The 18967-nt window shown below is 45.4% G+C and overlaps 1 protein-coding gene across 1 annotated transcript in view; it reads right to left on the reverse strand.

Annotated features, from left to right (window-relative positions):
• The window catches only part of ttll5 (tubulin tyrosine ligase-like family, member 5), an 87441-nt gene that overhangs the window by 16396 nt on the left and 52078 nt on the right, over positions 1-18967 (reverse strand). The window contains exons 29-30 of the mRNA XM_061243578.1: positions 7901-8096; positions 582-790 (exon numbers count right to left, since the gene is read on the reverse strand). Of these exons, the coding sequence (XP_061099562.1) occupies positions 582-790; positions 7901-8096 (405 nt within the window). The remainder of the gene's footprint in view (positions 1-581; positions 791-7900; positions 8097-18967) is intronic.

The raw sequence follows: 18967 nt of genomic DNA on the forward strand, positions 1-18967 counted from the left end.
GATGGCAGTTTGAGCTCCCTCCTTTCCCCCCTACTCTCTCTCTCATTCTGTCTTTTTTCCATCCTCTTCTGCTAATCTCCAAACAAAATAACCGTTCTGCGCTTCTAAACAGGGCCCGGCAGCTGAACCGCTTTGTGTTTACTGCGGTGAGGGAGCATTGTGAGCAGCTATCCCGTATCCCCATTACAGCGACCGCCACTTCCTCTGGCCCCGACTGCGTGAGAAAAGACGCGTTCACACACCGCGCGAGGCCAGCTAGGCCGGTTCACCTGGGTTCAGTCGCGTTCACCTGGATTACACGGCATGGGCAAAAACCCCATTGAAAAACAACGGCAACTAAACAAATACACCCACCCACACCGATTAACAACCGTCCTGCGCCCGCACTGTAACAGAAACGAATACTCCCGCTGTTTCTAATCGTGTCGCAACAAAGCGGTCACGTTTCACCCGAACATATTGTACTAATTACCTTCAGTAATAGCTCTCTTCATGCCCGGTACAGCGTGATATTAGACGCTCGTAAGAGTCAGAGAAGCGGGAACAGGAGAGCAGAGGTGTAGGGGGGTGCTGGTTCTTACTTGTTCAGGCGCTGTGTTGCTGTCTTTCTGAAAAGGCCCTCCCGATGGCTGGTGGGCGGTTTGGGTGCCAGAACTGGACCCCCCCTGGTGTGAGGCTGGTTCTGCTGGGACGGGTGGGTCAGACGCGGGCCGGCTGCGGTGCTGGCCGGGGTAGGAGGACGGGGGGCCGGGGCAGGAGGGGGTGCAGTGCCCTGTGCTGCCAGGATCGCCTGCAGGGCATAGGAACAGGGCATGAGCAGGACCAACACTCCACAAAGACCCCCAAAAAACAGGCCCAGTGCCCTGTGCAGCCAGGATCGCCTGCAGGGCATAGGAACAGGGCATGAGCAGGACCAACACTCCACAAAGACCCCCAAAAAACAGGCCCAGTGCCCTGTGCTGCCAGCATCACCTGCAGGGCATAGGAACAGGGCATCAGCAGGACCAACACTCCACAAAGACCCCCAAAAAACAGGCCCAGTGCCCTGTGCAGCCAGGATCGCCTGCAGGGCATAGGAACAGGGCATGAGCAGGACCAACACTCCACAAAGACCGCAAAAAACAGGCCCAGTGCCTTGTGCTGCCAGGATCGCCTGCAGGGCATAGGAACAGGGCATGAGCAGGACCAACACTCCACAAAGACACCCAAAAAACAGGCCCAGTGCCCTGTGCTGCCAGCATCACCTGCAGGGCATAGGAACAGGGCATGAGCAGGACCAACACTCCACAAAGACACCCAAAAAACATCTGCGTTCAAACACTTCACAGAACGTGCTTACTGGGAAAGAATTAAGCACATATGCAAATTACAACTCAACTTCCCAACTGAGTGAATGTTATAGTGCATTCATACATATTCCGCATTCTACCAAAAGGATTTTCATATGAGAAATCAAAGACAACTTGACCTCTTCAGTTCAAGAGGTCAATGAACTCTCTCATGGCTCCAGGACGCAGTTCGGTAATCTAATCAAAACCAGTTCAATGGCCATTAAAAATCGCATGTTAAATAAACCAGTTCGCTGGAAATATTATGCTTACATGTACACAAGATATTGCATGTCCTGAAAAAAAAGCCACATTTGCAGTGTAAACACCATCTGCCACAGCTCGGCAGTATCATGTGTCATATTTCTGTCAGGCCTAGCTGCTTTTTACTGTATCTTTAACAGGTGATTCAAATATAAATGTATATATATTTTTTTGAAACCAAGGCTTGAGTTTCAAAAGGAGCACACATTTCTTGCTGACATCCTTACAAGGACACTGTGTAAACATAGAAGGGGGCCTTCATTCGATTTTTTTACATAAACAAGCAGCGGAACAATAGCGAGTTCATGTAAACAGATCGGTTTATATTTTGTCAGCATATTTAAGGTTAAATTTAAAAAAATAAGAACAAATTCTCCAAGCGTATTTATTTACCGCAATTTTGAACTTCAATCAAACTGACATCTCAGTACATTTTTTCTGTGGGCAACGCATCCTGTTTTCCTCTTATTATCAAGAGTCACCGACTCTTAGGGTTGTGCAAGGACAAACCCAAGTGATTTCTACACCTAAAGATGGTGACTGAACGTAATTTAACACTGCAGAAACCAAACAGAACACACAATACATTTGCTTATCAGATAAACTAAAACAGAAAATTCATCATGTTACAAGTTTGTTTGGGGAGGGGGTGGGGGTGTCCCTTGTTGTTTATAGCAAGATATGGCTAACACTGTTTTGCTTCTGCCATAATATTTAAAGGCTACTGTTCATTGATTGCTTTAGTTGGGAATGATTCACGGACATTCCTTCCACTGCCTATGTCTAAGTTATTTTCTGCGCCACTTTATATATCTATCTAAAGACCTAATCGTTTTTCAGCTTCCCAGAAATGCATTTCAAAGGGCCGGCAAGCGTGACAGAGAATATTTTAAAACAATTTATGTGTTGATAAATGAAAAGGCAAATTTCCACGTCGGAGGGTCTGTAGCTGTGCGGTAGTTGAGCAGGGCCAGGAAGGGCACCTTTCTTTGGCTGCCAAGTGGCAGCCTGCCAGGCGTGTGGAGGAGCCGCGGAGTCTGCGCCCGGTAACTCTGCTATGCTCCCTGTTCCAGTTACCGTGAGCAGACTGCACTGTGCTCCGTGTTGAAGTTACCATAGCACAGGAGAAGCACACTCAGCAAGGCCCAGCCCACTTGCTCGCACAGTTACTCACACACAATCATACACACACACACGTGCCCACAATCTGATACAGTACACTCACACTCACTCACGCAAACACACATTCATAGTCCCACACGCACGTGCACACACACGTGCGTGCCTGCACTCTCATACAGTACACCCAAACTCACTCACGCAAACACACACACACACTGATAGTCCCACACACACACACACACAAGCACAGAAACACACACTGTACACAGAAACACAGCACACATAGGGAAACGCATCGCCCACACACGTAAAGAGCAAGACGCATCACCGATACATTTCACTACACTTGGACTCTCACACCCACACATCACACATAAACACATATCATCCCACTCAGCGGGAGTATACACACTGGTTGAAATCCCTCACGAAGGACACAGAGCACAGACAGCAGTGTGGTGTGTGGGGGTTTGGCTCCGGACACTAATAACTCTCAAGCGCAGATATTAAATCACAGTACACTGTGTCCTTAAGCTGAACAACGGATCTCCGTCCTGGCACCACAAGTTCAGCTGTCATACAACTCATGAAAATAAGTGCGTGGGCGTGACATAATTTTAAAGAACCTCATAGTGTGTTTAAGCCTTAATTCTAAACAATAATAACAATACTTTGGTGTGAATGTGGGCCCCAGTGTGAATTAAGGACCCAGCACTGATACTTTAGATGGTGACAACGGCAATTTGTCTGAGAAGATAACAAAAACTAAAAAATATATATCCTTTCCTGTCTGTCCTCCCTTTTTCTTCTGCTACCTTCATAGCCTTAATTCTTAACGGGGCGGGTGGGGGAGGGGCTGAACGACACCAGACCCGCGGTCCTCGCCCGTCTCCAAGGCAGTTCCACACCTGGCTGCGAAGGCCAGGGAGAAATCCCACTGCTGCTCTTCAAACCTCCCGTGAGCAGCGAGTTCCACAGAGCAGCCGGTGACCCAGAGCTCCCCTCCGACAGCTCGACACTCCACTAGCGCCGAACACCGGCATTCAGCTCTCCCAGAGATGTGCTTTAAGAGGCCTTACAGGACTGTATAAACACAGGCTGAGCAGCTGCTACGTGACGGTGCGGCGCACGCATCACACCACTGAACGCTGAACGACCGTGAACCGATTCAGAGAGTGGTTTTCAGTGCGTTTTCACCGGGTTGGCAGTTCAATGGCCATTTTGTTCATTGTTGTTGTTCATGGTTGTTCAATATCATTCAAGCGCATTCAGGCGAAGAACCGACCCGGACAGTAATCGCAAAGGACAATTCCACAGTTCTTGTGCCGTTCAACCGAATGAATAAACACAGTTATGAATATGTGCTGCCACCCTGGGTCTAAGCTAAGAGCTAAAATGGTCTGAAAAAGTAGAATAGCAACCACACATTTTTACATAAACAAATAAAGTTGCAACCAAGTTGAATGCGCAAAAGGTAATTGCAGCGTCTGTGGGTACAAGCTCACGGTGAAGGTAGTAGAAAGAGTAAGTTGAGGGCAGACTTGGGGTTGGGGGGGGTTTAGGGTTGCTGACAGTCAGCGACTCAAGAGGCAGCCTTTCACAAACCCCGACCACGGCCTGTAAATGGCCGCTTTGTGTGAGGAGAACAACTGGTCGGTGTCTCGGCCACGTTTCAAATGATTGCGCACACCAATTAACGCGGCAGATTATTTCCTGTCGCGTATTTATCATCATCATCATCATCATCACGGCAGAGAGACGGTCAGCGTTTCTTTTGCCCGGTTACGGCGAGGAGGCCCTGGTGATTGGTGCGGCAGTGTGAACTGGTGAACTCTCCTCAATCAGGGAGCGGGGAGGGGAGGGAGCAGAGAGGTTACAGGGATCACTTTCACAGAAACTCTTGCGTAAATGCGCCATTCGGGCCAAGAAAAACATCACCTCACTTGTATTAATTAGACCCAACCTCGAGCAGAAACACTGACGTCAGCACAATCGCCATTACCGAAAAATGAATAAATGAGTGCATCCACTCGCTCAAACCCCGACAGCTCAGTCATGTCCAAGGGCAAAGCTGTGTCACTGATTGACAGTGGCCCGGGTTTTCTGACACCGGAGAGCACAAGCCCAATCCACACTGTGGTAGCTTCCAATGCTTTGAAAATGAAAAGTTGTGGGTTTCCATTTTCTCCGACAGTACCTTGGATCATTTTTCAGATTTTGTTTCAGCAAATGACAAAAATCATACACAACAACTCACTCAGTGAGCACTTTATTAGGTAGACCTGTACACTAGCTTGTTAATGCAAATACTTCCGCCAATCAGCCAATCAGGTGGCAGTAACTAAATGCATAAAAGCATGCAGACGTGGTTAAGAGGTTCATCTGTTGTTCAGACCAAATGTCAGAATGGGAACGGAATGTGATCTAAATTACTCTGATCATGGAATGATTGTTTGTGCCAGAAAGGGTGGTTTGAGTATCTCAGAAACTGCTGATCTCCTGTTATTTCCACACACAACAGACTCTAGAGTGTGCAGAGAATGGTGCGAAAAACAAAAGACATCCAGTGAGCGGCAGTTTTGCAGGCAGAAACACATTGTTAATGAGAGAGGTCAGAGGGCCTGGTCAAAGCTGACAGGAAGGTGACTAACGCAAATAACTACATATTACAACAGTGGTATGAGGAAGACACAATGTGTCAAACCTTAAGTGGATAGGCTGCAGCAGCAGAAGACCAATAAGTATAATATTGGTATAAAGTCTAATAAATACCTAATAAAGTGCTCACTGAGTGTACTGTAGATTACTTGAGGCAACTGATCACATGATTTCCAGTGAAGTTGCTCTATCAAAATTAGAGGGAAGAAAAGAGGAGAACAAAGGTCTGGGGGGTGCGCGACTTCTGGTTGTGAAAAACTATGCTTGCATTGAGTTCCCAGCAAATTCATTCTTCATAGATTCCAATTTGTTTGTGGTTTAAAGGGAGACTCCCAGAATACTTTCGCTAATGCTAACACAAGAGACATGAGCATGCAGCACTGTGTGAGCTTTTAGCCGGGAATGGGGCAATACCATTGTTTAAAATAAACAAGCAGTTGATACTGCACAGACGAAAATACAGGGGCTTCCTGACTTTTCTCAGCAGAATTAAGTTTTCCTGCCCTATACAACTCAATAGCACTCAGAAGACTGTTTACATACAAGACTTCATTTCAATAAATGCGAAAAATTTTGGGGGAGGGGGGGGGAACAAGAGCTTCTAGCATTCCGTTGAACCTCAATCAAAGGAAATCGAGATTGGAACTAAACTGTTTTTGACGCAAAAACACAATTGAAGTCCCAGGGCTTGGAGCCTGCTCAGCTGCCCTTGGCCTCTTCCAACTCTTTAAAAAAAAAGAGCATCACTGCTCACCCCATAGTGCACTTTTCAGATTTACTTTAGGATAACACTGAACAGAAAAAGCAAGAACCACTTAAGATTCCTTATCTTCGGTCCAATGGTATATACCGTAACGGAAAACACACAGGGTGCAATATCCTCATATGACATTTCAGAGCCACTTCAAACTGTATCTTGGTTCCATCAACCCTGACTTGCCCCTCTCTCCAAAGACTATCTAAGATCCCATGATTTTCAGCCACAGGCTCAGCTCAGATGTTCCTAATCTAACATGGTTCCTACAAACCAAATAACCACGCAATGACCAACAATTGTACACTCCACAAAAACAGTGCAAATGTGAGTATTCCACAGGGGTTGTCGAGTGGGCACCTTCCTTCGCCAATGTTTCATTGAGTTGAGCCCACAAGAAAGCTCAATTGTGAAGTCTAGTGTCCCAAACCAAACCCCCTTCCATCAGATACCCTTCATTTACCACTAGTGTTCCCCATGCACAGAACGGCAGTAACAAATGGACCTCTCCAGTAACTAAGGTTGTAACCAACCCCCCTGGCACCATTAAGGCCTACTCAGAGCCACCAGTCCCGCATGGATTTCGAAATAGCCACAAGCCTTACCTGTCAACCATATAAAGAAGAATACACTGCCAATACACTAATGGTCCATTCCACCACTGCACTGGACAACTGTACTACCAAACAATAGTAAACAGCATACACAGGCTGCCTGTACCACACTGAGCAACCCATCTCTTTAGAAACATTCATTTCTGGCAAAGACATGGAGGCATTGTGTAATCCTGGTTAATTTCTCTTGAGAATAAGTGCAAAATAACAACATTATTCATCAGTGTCGGTTTATTATTTCTGCTGAAAGACCCATGACCTTTAATTGTTGGAACAGATAATAGCAATAGTCTTCCTAGGAACAGGCTGCGATCAAAAATATTGGTAATCAGTTTTTTATTGGTTGATTCATTGCACATGACTATTATGGGTGGTCCTTAGGTTCAAGTGCATTTTGCCATTAAAAAAACTTTAATTGCTCTGCAGCTTTATAATGGAAAAAAGAGACAAATGTAATTTTTGGTGTCGAATTTGAGTAAGAACTTATGTTCTTGAAGAACCTTCAAATACCTCCTTATTCAAACAAAACATTCTCTTTTTTTCCCCGCATTCAGCTTTTTCCCCTTGTGAGTTGATGATTAGCTAGTGACTCATTTCTTTTTTAAGTAGAATAAACTCCCAAAAAAAAACAGTTAGGATATTGGGTTGCAATAGTGAAAGTAAGGGTACATACTTATATCTTGTCCAACAAAATATAAATTATTGGAATAAGTGCTGTACAAAAATGTCCTGAATGAGCACATGCAACACTAGCAACATAGCGTCTAGTTAGCAGTTAAAGCTAGACAATGTGTGTGTCGGATTAATCTTAAATATGAATATAGTCAGACTAAAATAATGTAACGGGGTGATTCCGCGATTGGGGTGCCATTTAGCCATGTAAATTTTGTATTTCTCCTGGTTCACTGGATGATCTCCACTGAAAAGAGGATTCCACAGCCGGCATCTTACCCCCTATCGCTACATGGGACAGCTCTGCACACGTGCTGGAGCCGAGGTTCAAGGCTGCAGCTGGTTGCTCAAGGTTGCAGCTATAGCGCCTGACCTGGGATTTGAACCTTGGTGTTGCACACCCAGTTACCTGCACTGCAAGAATCAGAGTAAAACAAAGGAGAAATGAAACAACCACAGACCTGCTTTGAAATGGAGGGCAGACTGACCTGGTGGCGAGCTCGACTGTGGTCCAGCAGCTGTCGGGACTGCATCTTCTGCTGCTGGAGCTGCTGGATGGCAAACTGCAGCTGGTAGCTGCCTGAGGTGGGGTGGTAGCGTTGCTGCGGGGAAACCCCCGTGACCAGGCTGTAGGCACCCTGTCCATCTCCATCACACAGGCTATCCCCATCGTCCCACGGGCCCCTGTCGAAAAACAGAACTCAAAAGTGGTCACACAAACCCGCTACAGAGAAATGACCAGGAGATAAATCTGAACTGCAATGTAATGTAATTGCAGTTCAGTCACAAGAGCCCGTCCTTATTGTACGTTCATCATGTTTTCCCAAACTGGATTGGGCTGCTTTCAATGGATCAGGAACACACGTCAGTCCATTTATACGGAGCGGGAAAGGTCAACATATTAAACAAGCTGCACTGAGTGGCTGTGGCCAGTGGGCCACGGACCTGGCAAAGCAGTGAGGGCAGGGAGCACTCGGTATGAAGAACAGCAGGCCACACCATCCGCCGACCGCGGACAGCTGGCTGCTTTCACTGGCACTGCACACCAAACATGAACGCACTCTCCTTCTTGTGCCATTAACCTCCAATTCAGAGCTTTCGCTTCGTACTTAACCCCCTAGAACATGGTGTTAAGCCTGCTAGGAGCTTCAGCTTTTGCTTTCTTCAAGCTTATTCTCAATGGTCCAAGAGTTAACTAGTCAAAACCTTCAGGAGACACTGCAGATAGATCAGAACAGAAAGAGAGAGAGATAGCAGATGTCACACATATAACCGGTGTGTAAACGGCTGACTAAGAGCAGAATTTGGTCAGCTTTGAATTTGCACACTAAGATGCAACTGTGCTTAGACAGTTCATGCTATGCATCATCACATCATTATTTCATAAAATGCACTCAGTTTATTCAGCTGACAAGAGCCCGGAGCACCGACCTGTCATAGCAAAAAGCAGAGAACAACCGTTGGGTTTGTATGGCTGCCCAAATGTTAAAAGAAGGTTTTTCCATTGACGCTTTGATGACCATCATTAATCATGTAAATGTTTTTCAACCTGTCAGCATTTTATCAACCACCTCATTGTTAAAAACAAAGCTGCAGGGTGTTTTTTCAGTGTAGAAACTGTAACCATATTATCCGCATTATAACAACTAAAGGCCAGAGGATGGTTGCTATGCCTGAATGGGGGGGGGGGGGTGTCAAGAGACAAGCCTCAGTAAATTCAGCCAACTTCGCCTGAAATGAAAACACACCCAGGACCATATCCAAGACCTAAGTTTCCTGAGCGAGGAGGATAGGAGCGGTGCACACTGGGTGAAGAACACTCATCATGATCTGCTCCTGCCTGGGTGCTGGCCTCTCTAGGCTCAAGGTCACAGACACGAGGCAAGGCAGAGACCTGAGGCCCAACAAACAGGAAGAACTCTGTGGGCCACGGGAGCACTTCCAGGAATTACATGCTCCACCTTCTCAAGGTTGGAGCTGGCAGCTTAAATCCAATCACTGCACAGGAAGTTACAAATCCAGCTAGAAGTTCAAAGTCTGTTATCAGTCACTACTTACAGAAAGCCGATAATGCAAGCTCACGCAGATAATGTGAATCAGAAAGTGGACATCTATTGTATTGAAATATGGGATCAACACATTTACCGCCCCATTTCCCTCCTTGCGTCACCCTGCAAAACCATGGCAGGGGTGAGGGGTCAGCGTTGCAGACAGGGCCGCGTCTGCTCCACCTGCAAATCTTTCCCATCAAAGCACGCTAATGCAGGCGCCATTGCAACGGCGACCCTATCGCAAACACCAGTCGCATTGAAAACATAACCCCTGACTCCCCTCTCTAAAAGTGCTACGTTTTATGTGCCTCACAAAGCAACAACCTGGAAAATTAAACCTCTGAGCGGCTCCATGCATTTGTTACCAGATTATCTCTCCTTGCAACTTACTATTGCTTTTACGGCCATTCTTTGAAAGCTTGGCACAAGCCAAGTTCAGAAGAAGCAAATAGGCCAGGCGGCCTGTCGGCCAGAAAAGAATGTCTTGTTTTAAGGGCAATCAGAATGCAGGAAGCTGATAAAGTTCCTTTATCACAGAGGGAGGGTGAGATGAATGTTACACAAAAACATTCTGTAATGTTTACTGGCTCCATTTAAAATATGCCAAACTTGCAGAGCTGAAAATACCCTTAGTTTTTTTTAATTCATGCAAAATAGTGATGTAATTCCCATTTGATATCACATACAGTGCAACAGCCGCTTTGACCCCCCTGGTCCTATCCAGGCTACTCCTCGAAATGCATGTCTGCGTTTCACATGCAGAACTCTGTGCGAACCCCCAAAAGATAGTGTAAGATTTCATATGACCGTATAAAAACAAAAGAGCTGACCCGGCCTGCTGATTTATAGCCCATAAATGTACTTAATGTAAGTCTCTTCTATCCCGTTTTATCCTCGGTCTCTGGTGCACTATGGGAGTCAAGGAGTGGGAACATAAGCTGCCTGTGTCCCCCATCAAGAGCAACAGTCCCAAGCCATTCAATTTCAGCACAATATTAGTCATTAGTCAGACATTATTCGTCGAAGGAGGACATCCAAATGGCCGCAGACAAATTTCCCATCACTGGTACTACAGGAGGGCGGCAGGCTTTTTGGAACATTCCGGAGGCCACCGCGACTGGGTGACAGAACAATCCCTGTCACAATTACCAGAATGAGCTGATAGGACTTAAAACAACACCGCGCACGCATGTGCTGAAAGCATAAATCTGACTCGGCGGGGAACGTGGGAAAATGGCCGCACCGCATTGACATCATGTTTCAACTTCTGCGGCTCACCATGTGGATGTCATCGGGCGCAAATCGGTCTGCCATTTCCAGTGCCTAGTCATTTTCTCTCTCGGGTCTGCCCAGAAAGCCACGGCGATGCAACACAGAATGTACGGTCAGTGCCTCACAGGGAGCGAGCCGGATCTGTGCAGAGGGGCGATGCCGGGCCTCCCGTTTCAGATGTGCTAGCGCTACGGTCGAAGGCCGTAAGGAAGGGTTAAATCTGTCCTCGCCCTGCAGGCCTTCACAGTAGCACCTCTGTCCACTCATTTACACAGTCCCATTATCTGAGAGTGGAATTTCTCCAGCTCGTACCTCAGGGAATTCCTGGTGCATACCGCCACATCTGGTTACAATTAAGGTGAAACTTTTTATTAAAAGGAGGACATCAAACTAAAAAAAAAAAAAAAAAAAAACTTTTTGCACAATGTCCTCCTTCCCCCCCACCCCCACTAAAGCCTTTCAGAGATTTTTTTCAGCGTTCTTTTTCTTGTGATTTCTTTTTAGAGGTAAATTGATGGATGGCGTTATCCTAATGGCTTTTATGTGCTCAACACATTTGCGGATAAAAATTCAGAGCAAGAAATTAAAGGCAGAATCGTTTCTGCATATTACCTGCAGGCTATGCTATATATAGGAATTAAACCACACTAGTGTTAGGCAAACATTAAGGCTATTGGCAGTCATTCAGATGCATGAAGTATTCCATGCCTGAATTTCCAAATTGAACACCAACTCTAAACAGAGACCTGCTAATGCTTCACTACAGTAGAGAAATCCCTATTAATTAGACGTTCTTACAAAGAAATCTCTTGTGCTTAAAGTGGTTTCAATTTTTTAAAGGGAACTTGGCTGAACAGGAAGAAACTGACATCACTGGAACTCATTCTGCAGCTTCGTGATTGGCTAACTACCTGCGGTTGTTCTTCAGGAGTTTGGAGAAGAGAAGTGTTACAACAGAACCAACCATCCTTTTACTCCTATGCCAGAACTAAGCAGACACGTTAATTTCCTATTTCCGATTTCATTTCCCAAAGCGATCTCTTTATTCCAATCAAAATCTGATCCTAGGAATTTACTGGAATCATAACCTCAAACCTTACCAGCACAAATCCAGAAGAAGGTTGAATTACAGCTAAAAATGGAGTGTGCATGTGGGGGAGGATCTTTGGTAAAGAAATGGAATTTGAGTCAAGGGGACTAAACTTAGGTGTCCGTGTATGAGAATGTTAGATGTGTGAAGCTTTCTGAATTGGGATTACATACATTGTTGTATCCAAAATGTAAATATCCCAGCATAATGACCATTAATCACAAATCCAAATCACTTCTATTACTACTCAACAAAAGTACAACCCAAGAGCGTAAGGAACATTCAAGCCTCACAGTGCACAGTAAAAGTTCCGAAATCCCAGTCTGTAAGGTTAGTTAAAAAATAGAACTGATGTATGTTGTTATGAACACAAGATTGGGTGCTGGTAAAATAAATCAACTTGGGTAGCTCTTTATTGTCTGTTTTTGCATCATTTTTATTCAATTTGTTCAGACAAATTTCATGCTTTCAGCAAAACCTGAGGTTTCAAACTTCACTGAAGAAAACCGTTTTTTGGCTTGCAAAATATCTGGGTAGTAGTATCCATTTGCCTTTCTGTGTTCGCTCAATTCTAAAGAAGATGTTGTGGGCCTCCACAACAGCTCGCACGAAGGGTTAACTGCATCCATGTCCTGGAGATGGGCATAGTCTGTTCTCAGCAGATTGCACGAAACCGGGAGAGGGGGGAATGCTGTTCAAAGCGCTGAGGCAGCATACCTGGCAGATCCCAGCCACGTAGCTTCAAAGGGCTTGCTGCTCTTTGAAAGCCATCGTACCTCACCCCCGCGGTTTCCTTAAAGAGCCGGTGCGCTTAACGGGTTCAGCATGTTTGGCACACAGCACCAGCTCCAGTGCAGGGACTCAGGAAATTATACATTAAAGCAACAGTATCGAGTCAAAATCAAAGCCTTTTTTCCCCTAATATCTCATTAAAGAAGTTACGCTGGTCGAGGTTCCAGCAATGGCTGCAGCAATAACAAGGGTTGTGCACCAAGAAAATGGTTGAAGTTAATGAAGGGAGAAGAGGGTTTGTTGAGTTGCATCATGTGGAAAATTACTGTATTATGCCAAAGCATTTTGCTGTCCACCCACACACCCCTTTGGCCATTGACAAGAATCCAGGATCGGGATGAGTTAATTATGGCATCCATGGAGGTATTCAGGTTAACCAACATGTTACATAATGTATACACAGTGCAGTACGCACTGAAACGACACATTTACGGTTTCTTACTGAAAAGGTTCTCAGCTGTAGCAATAGGTATTTCCTCATAACCAGCGGAACGGAAAAAAATACACATGCAACGCAAAAGCAGAGCGAGCGGATAGCCTCGGAAAGCAGCACAAAGCAGCTAAAAAAAGACGGCAGAGTTATTGGAAAGGTTATCCGACCATCCAGGCGCACAGTTTAAAAAAGGATGTGAACCTCGGTATCACCGTACAATAGCAGTTCGGCCTATTCATTTTTCCGATCTGTGATATACATTTGTGTGAAATAAAGAATTATATATCAATTTAATAAAAAACCTTTTTTCTTCTTTTGTGGAAATAAAAACATTTTAAAAAGGGGGAAAAGCCAGACATTCCATGAATTCCCTGACAGTTCCATACATAAGGAAGGGCAGGACTGGAAAAACACAGAAGGGGAGATCAGGGCCAAACTGTCTGAGACACTGTCACTCACGTATCACTGTAAAAATAGAGAGCAACCGCACAGGTTTAACCCTTGCCTTTCAGTCTTCTCTGGTGTTACTGAAGCTGTAAACCTGCAGCTTGAACTCTGGGGTCTCAGCCTCATGGACACCAAACATCAACATGGCATATCGCTCGCCCATATATTGCCCTGCTGACAATTGCCCGCTTCGCCACAAGAGCAAAAACTAGATGCATTTTGTGGCCTACGAGCACAGCTTGATAATTCAAAGCGATACTTTGACAAGTCAAAGGTCTAGCAGAGGTTGCGAGTGCAGCAGTGGACTCAAACACGCTCTTTTTACAGAGAACAATGGAGCTGGGCAGCTATGGGCAGCTCTGCTGGAGTTGGGCTATGTGGGAGAGGGTTTGTTGACTTTAACCCCCCCCACCCACCCCCGCATCGTCCTCGGCTGCCTCCATAGTCCCATGCCGCACTCGGCTATCAGCTCACCCTGCTCGCTTGCATAAAAACACTGTAAAAATGCCACTGGACCAAAGAAAAAGAAATCTTTTCAAGTAGGGCTATAAAAAGAAATCATGAAAAATCCAGCATCCAGCAGCCTTAAAACATTACTTTTCCAAAAGAACATACATTAACTTTCGGTTTTCACTTTAAAGATTCTTCTGAGACCATTAAACTTGCCCTTAAGTTTTACTGACTGTGACCCAATACCCCAAACCGAGCACTAATAAAATTGTTCAAAGTTGATTACACAGAAAATCTTCCCACTGTTAATTTGCCTCCTGAATGCAGCTATCAAGAAATCAGGCCGACAAAAGCTTCTCAAGAGCTTAGACTCTTGTGAACTTCTCAAAGGGAGGCTTTCACTGGTGAAGGTAAGGCTTTTGTTTCAGTGATATAATGTACTTTCTATGAGGAAGAAGAGGGGCTTCCCATATAAACCGTTGGATAGCACACTTAAGAACCAGCTCTAAAATGCTCTGCTCCAAGTGGTTTCAACAAAACAAGCATATATTTCCGTGAAGGCCGAACTGGTGTCTTTTATCACACTCCCCTAAAAATGTCAAATACACAATGTTCACATTTATACCCTGCTGAATAACCTCTCTCCCATAAAGTGCACTCTTGAAAAGACTGTAAACCCTAACACTGGAACCCAAATTTGAGAATCATCCATTTGGAACAAGACACAGACAAGAATTTTAATACATTACAGTGAAACAACACTATACACGATGATATACTGAGTTTTTGACAGCAATGATGTTTCAGCTAGATACCAAGATTCAAATGTTTTTTTTCTTTTGCTTTCAGTACAACATCTTGTATTTTCACATTTTCCCTACACTATATGGAATATAAAGTTCAGAAAATGTATTAGAATTCACAACATAAACCTGGTTCTGTAGGGCTCATCACATGAGGGAAGACAGCATAGTGTTTTTATTTTGAAAAAAACAAGTAACCTTGTTGGTGAATCTCCAACTTCGAGGGCATGTCAACTTCAAAATAATGAAATGGCTACTGCCTTCTAGTAGTTTATATAAACTCCAGGCCAAGTAAGTAGGCAACATATGATGCAGTCAGTATATTAGTTTACATTTTACAACTGAATGCACTTGTTGCTTTATCTTTATATACATTAGCGGAGTCAGGACAGTACCAGGGCTTTATAATCTATCCATTTCTATTTATGAAGACATTATTGGCCCTAAAAGTACCATGCGGGTCATAATGGAATGAATGCCTGTCTGTACAACTTTGTCGTGACCAGCTTTCTAAATCTAGATAACTGCAGCAAATGGCCGAATGGCAAAGCACTTTTCTCTTTTCCACATGCAGGAAAATACCACACAGCCATAAAAATATGCAGTGATGGGTGTCCGGATTACAGCCCATTAGAACAGGCAGACGAACAGTACCGGGACTGGAAAAGAGATTTCATTCAATGGATATGCAGCAGCTTCTTATTCACCCCAGACAAGCTCTAAGACAAGTCCCCACTGGGCTTATCACCACTTTATTTAGCTTATATGCTAATCCTGTTAATGTACCACAGAACACAGGCTTAAAAAAACAGACCCGTTTATTTTTTGTGACCCCCTCGCTGCATTCGCGCCACACTGAACCTGCTCCTCTCAATTATACACAATAGCCCTACATTTCACAGATTCCCGTCTCTCTGTGAGGAATGGCTGTTTGCTTTGGCAGTGAACCCCGGCGAGATGCAATGCACCATTCATTTTCCCCAGCCTTCGAGAGGGCAAATACCACACTATACATGAATAGTAATATTTTATAAAAGTCAAAGTGAGGGGTCTTTTAAGGGGATGGAGGTGTACTGGATGAAAATATGTGCGGGAGACGGAGGTAAGGCGGGAGATGGGGAAATGATGGAGAAACGAGGGGCTGAGCACAGCAGCCTTTGTCAGCGACTTTTGGTCGTTGTTGTTCTTTTGATCCGGGGGTGGCCGGTTCCGCTCCATCACTAAGCAAGAAAAAAAAAAAGGATTCTGGGAATTCATGCTCGCAGTTTGTGCATGGCCGCACTTAAGTTATGACGGATGATGGCCGTGATCAGTGCCTCTCCTGCCTTGGCTTCGAGCACTTGTAGGAAGTGCTTACAGCTGAGGCATGCAGCACCTGCTATTGCATGCCCCTTTCAGTGAGATCAGCTAGGCTAGCTGAAGCTGAGGCCCTGCTTTCCGACTCTCCTGGACTGACCCCGTCGAGTGTCGTCACTCCCAACACTCATAAGAGACGAGCTACAGAAGCTAAGAGCACTCCTTCTCAAAAGAAACCTCAGGTGAGAGCCATAGCCACCAAGGTTGATAACATCCTTCTTGGCCTACACTCCAGCTGTCGCGGATCTCACACCACCCCAAGACACGGTCAACCCTCGAGACACGACTCCCCCTGAGGATGACCTGTTGTCCACTGCCACCCCTTGAAACCAATTTGTCAGAGAATCAGAGACTCAAGCCTCCCAAACCTCTGGCTCAGATTTGACACTAGCAGGCTTGGAGCTGAACGATTGGGGAGAGCCGAGAACCCTCACCCACCACACTAGTGCCAGCTAGTCTGGTGTCCATAACTTCTCTGGTGCTTTTGCTGGAGGAGGCCTTAAGGCCCAATGGCCACTGCCCTCCAGGCCAGCTTCGGTTGACTGACGTTCTTGTCTCCTGTGCCTACAATATGACTGCCTGTAAGGGTCGCATTGGGAATTCCATTTCCCAGTTGATGGTATCCCTGGTGTATTGGGAGTTCCATTTCCCAGTTGATGGTAGCCCTGGTGTATTAGAAGTTCCATTTCCCAATTGATGGTATCCCTGGTGTATTGGGAGTTCCATTTCCCAGTTGATGGTAGTCCTGGTGCATTGGGAGTTCCGTTTCTACAGCAGATCTGGATGGCACAGGCCCCCCTGTCTAAAGGGACAAGGCAGACCTGCGCAACTTTCCAGTGGTTCCAGGCCAGGTCTTTGGTCCAGCTTCCCAGCAAGCCCCAGAGCGCGGCGTTCAGGTAGAACAAGCCAAGCCACAATTTGTCAGTTTGCGCGGAGCAGTGCCCCCCCCACGCTCGACAGACAGCCGGCCGCCTAGCCCCACCCCCCCCCACAAGGTAATCAAAGGCTACGGAACAAAACCCTGAGTGCCTGGGGCCGGTCTTCGGATACTTCTCCCAAGAACACCTCAGATACTGGGATGTTCTCCAGGTTCAGACATTTGCGAAGAACCCTATAAAAGCTTTGGTGCTCACCCAGGAGATATTCTGCCTTCTAGAGAACGGGGCAATCGAGTCGATGAGGCGACACAGCAAAATGGATTCTACTCCATCTACTTCCTGGCGCCAAAACCGTATGGCCGGTTTCACCCAAATTTATCCTAATTTAAGGTTGAATGTCTTCCTAAAAGTCCTCTCTTTCCACATGTTGAAAACAGCAGACATTTCTTCAGGCTGTTTCAGGAAAGAAATAGTTTATGTCCATGGATTTCATGAACACATATTTTCACATTCCAGTGGCCAGAGAGCACCGGCCACTCCTGTGTTTCGGCTTCCAGGGCCTACCAGTTTGGGGTACTACAATTTGGGCTCTCCCTGGCTCCCCGTGTCTTTACCAGGTGCATGGGAGCAATCCTGTCCCTAATACAATCATTGATACACTTGAAAATACAGGGATGAGTCCTCTGTTCCCTGAAGTCGTGGTCAGAGTGCAGTTTCAAACTACAGCCTAATTCTGGTTCATATGTTTGTGCAAAGAATTCTAACTTATGACTGATAATGGAGTGGGTGGGTCCCATGGAGTTAACAGTTCCTGACAACTCATAACGAAGAGTTAGCCAAAAACAATAGGCCATGTAACCAAAGTGTAAGTCTTGCAGATTTCATTTAGGAAAGCAACTTTATAAAATAAAATAAAAAAACACTTTTTTAAGAATAGGGAGGAGAAAGTTCTATGAAACTGCTTACAAACATTCTCCTTGGACCTACAGTAGCAGGATTTCCTCGTTTGAAGTAGATATCACCTCAATCTCTTTATGTTATCCTCAGAATAAAAACTGCAGTAATGGTGCAAAAAATGGGAAACAAGAGTATCACTATTATGATGACAACGTAAGGCATTTAGGCACTAAGGTAGCGTGAAAGGGCGGCCTGTAGCGTAGTGGTTAAGGTAAATGACTGAGACAGGCAAGGTCGGTGGTTCAATCCCCGGTGTAGCCACAATAAGATCCGCACAGCCACTGGGCCCTTGAGCAAGGCCCTTAACACTGCATTGCTCCAGGGGAGGATTGTCTCCTGCTTAGTCTAATCAACTGTATGTCACTCTGGATAAGAGCGTCTGCCAAATGGCAATAATGTAATGTAATGTAATGTAAAAAACTGCATTAAGCTGGTGTATGGAATTGCGAGGACTGCAGAGTACAGCAATCGTAGGAATTGCATGTAATTCACAGAACAAAGCCACACCTGCTTCAACATGGTCGCAATTTTCTAAAGATTTTGTTTGGACAGCCTTTAAGTTGGGCCAGGGTTCCTCAAGTTACTGCTAACAAACCCCCCCATATGCTACTCACTATTTTACTGTATGTTACTGGCATTTAGCAGGCGCAAGAGTGGACTGTAAGTGATTCTAATCAAAGCAAACTAAGGCAGGTAATGGTTACCAAGCTTTCATGAACAATGAGTTTGGTCTTTGTTCAGTGGCAATTATACATTAGTAGACTGCAGGAAATATTATATTATTTCCATAATGATATATTTCGAAGCCTTAATGCATCCCTATAAAATGTGGACAGGGGTGCATTTTGAAACGGCAGACAAACGGTGCCCAAGATGAAGACAGTTGTCAATGTAACATGGCCCTCTTTCTGCCAAACAACTGGGGCTCTATCTTGGCACACCAGAGCACATTTCTCTTCTTTGGCCCAGTTTTCACTCTGATGTTTGCTTTCTCAGTAATGGCTTCTTCACGGCAGCTGGAGTATC

This window comes from Conger conger, chromosome 1 (genome assembly GCF_963514075.1).
Source record: "Conger conger chromosome 1, fConCon1.1, whole genome shotgun sequence".
Taxonomy (NCBI): domain Eukaryota; kingdom Metazoa; phylum Chordata; class Actinopteri; order Anguilliformes; family Congridae; genus Conger; species Conger conger.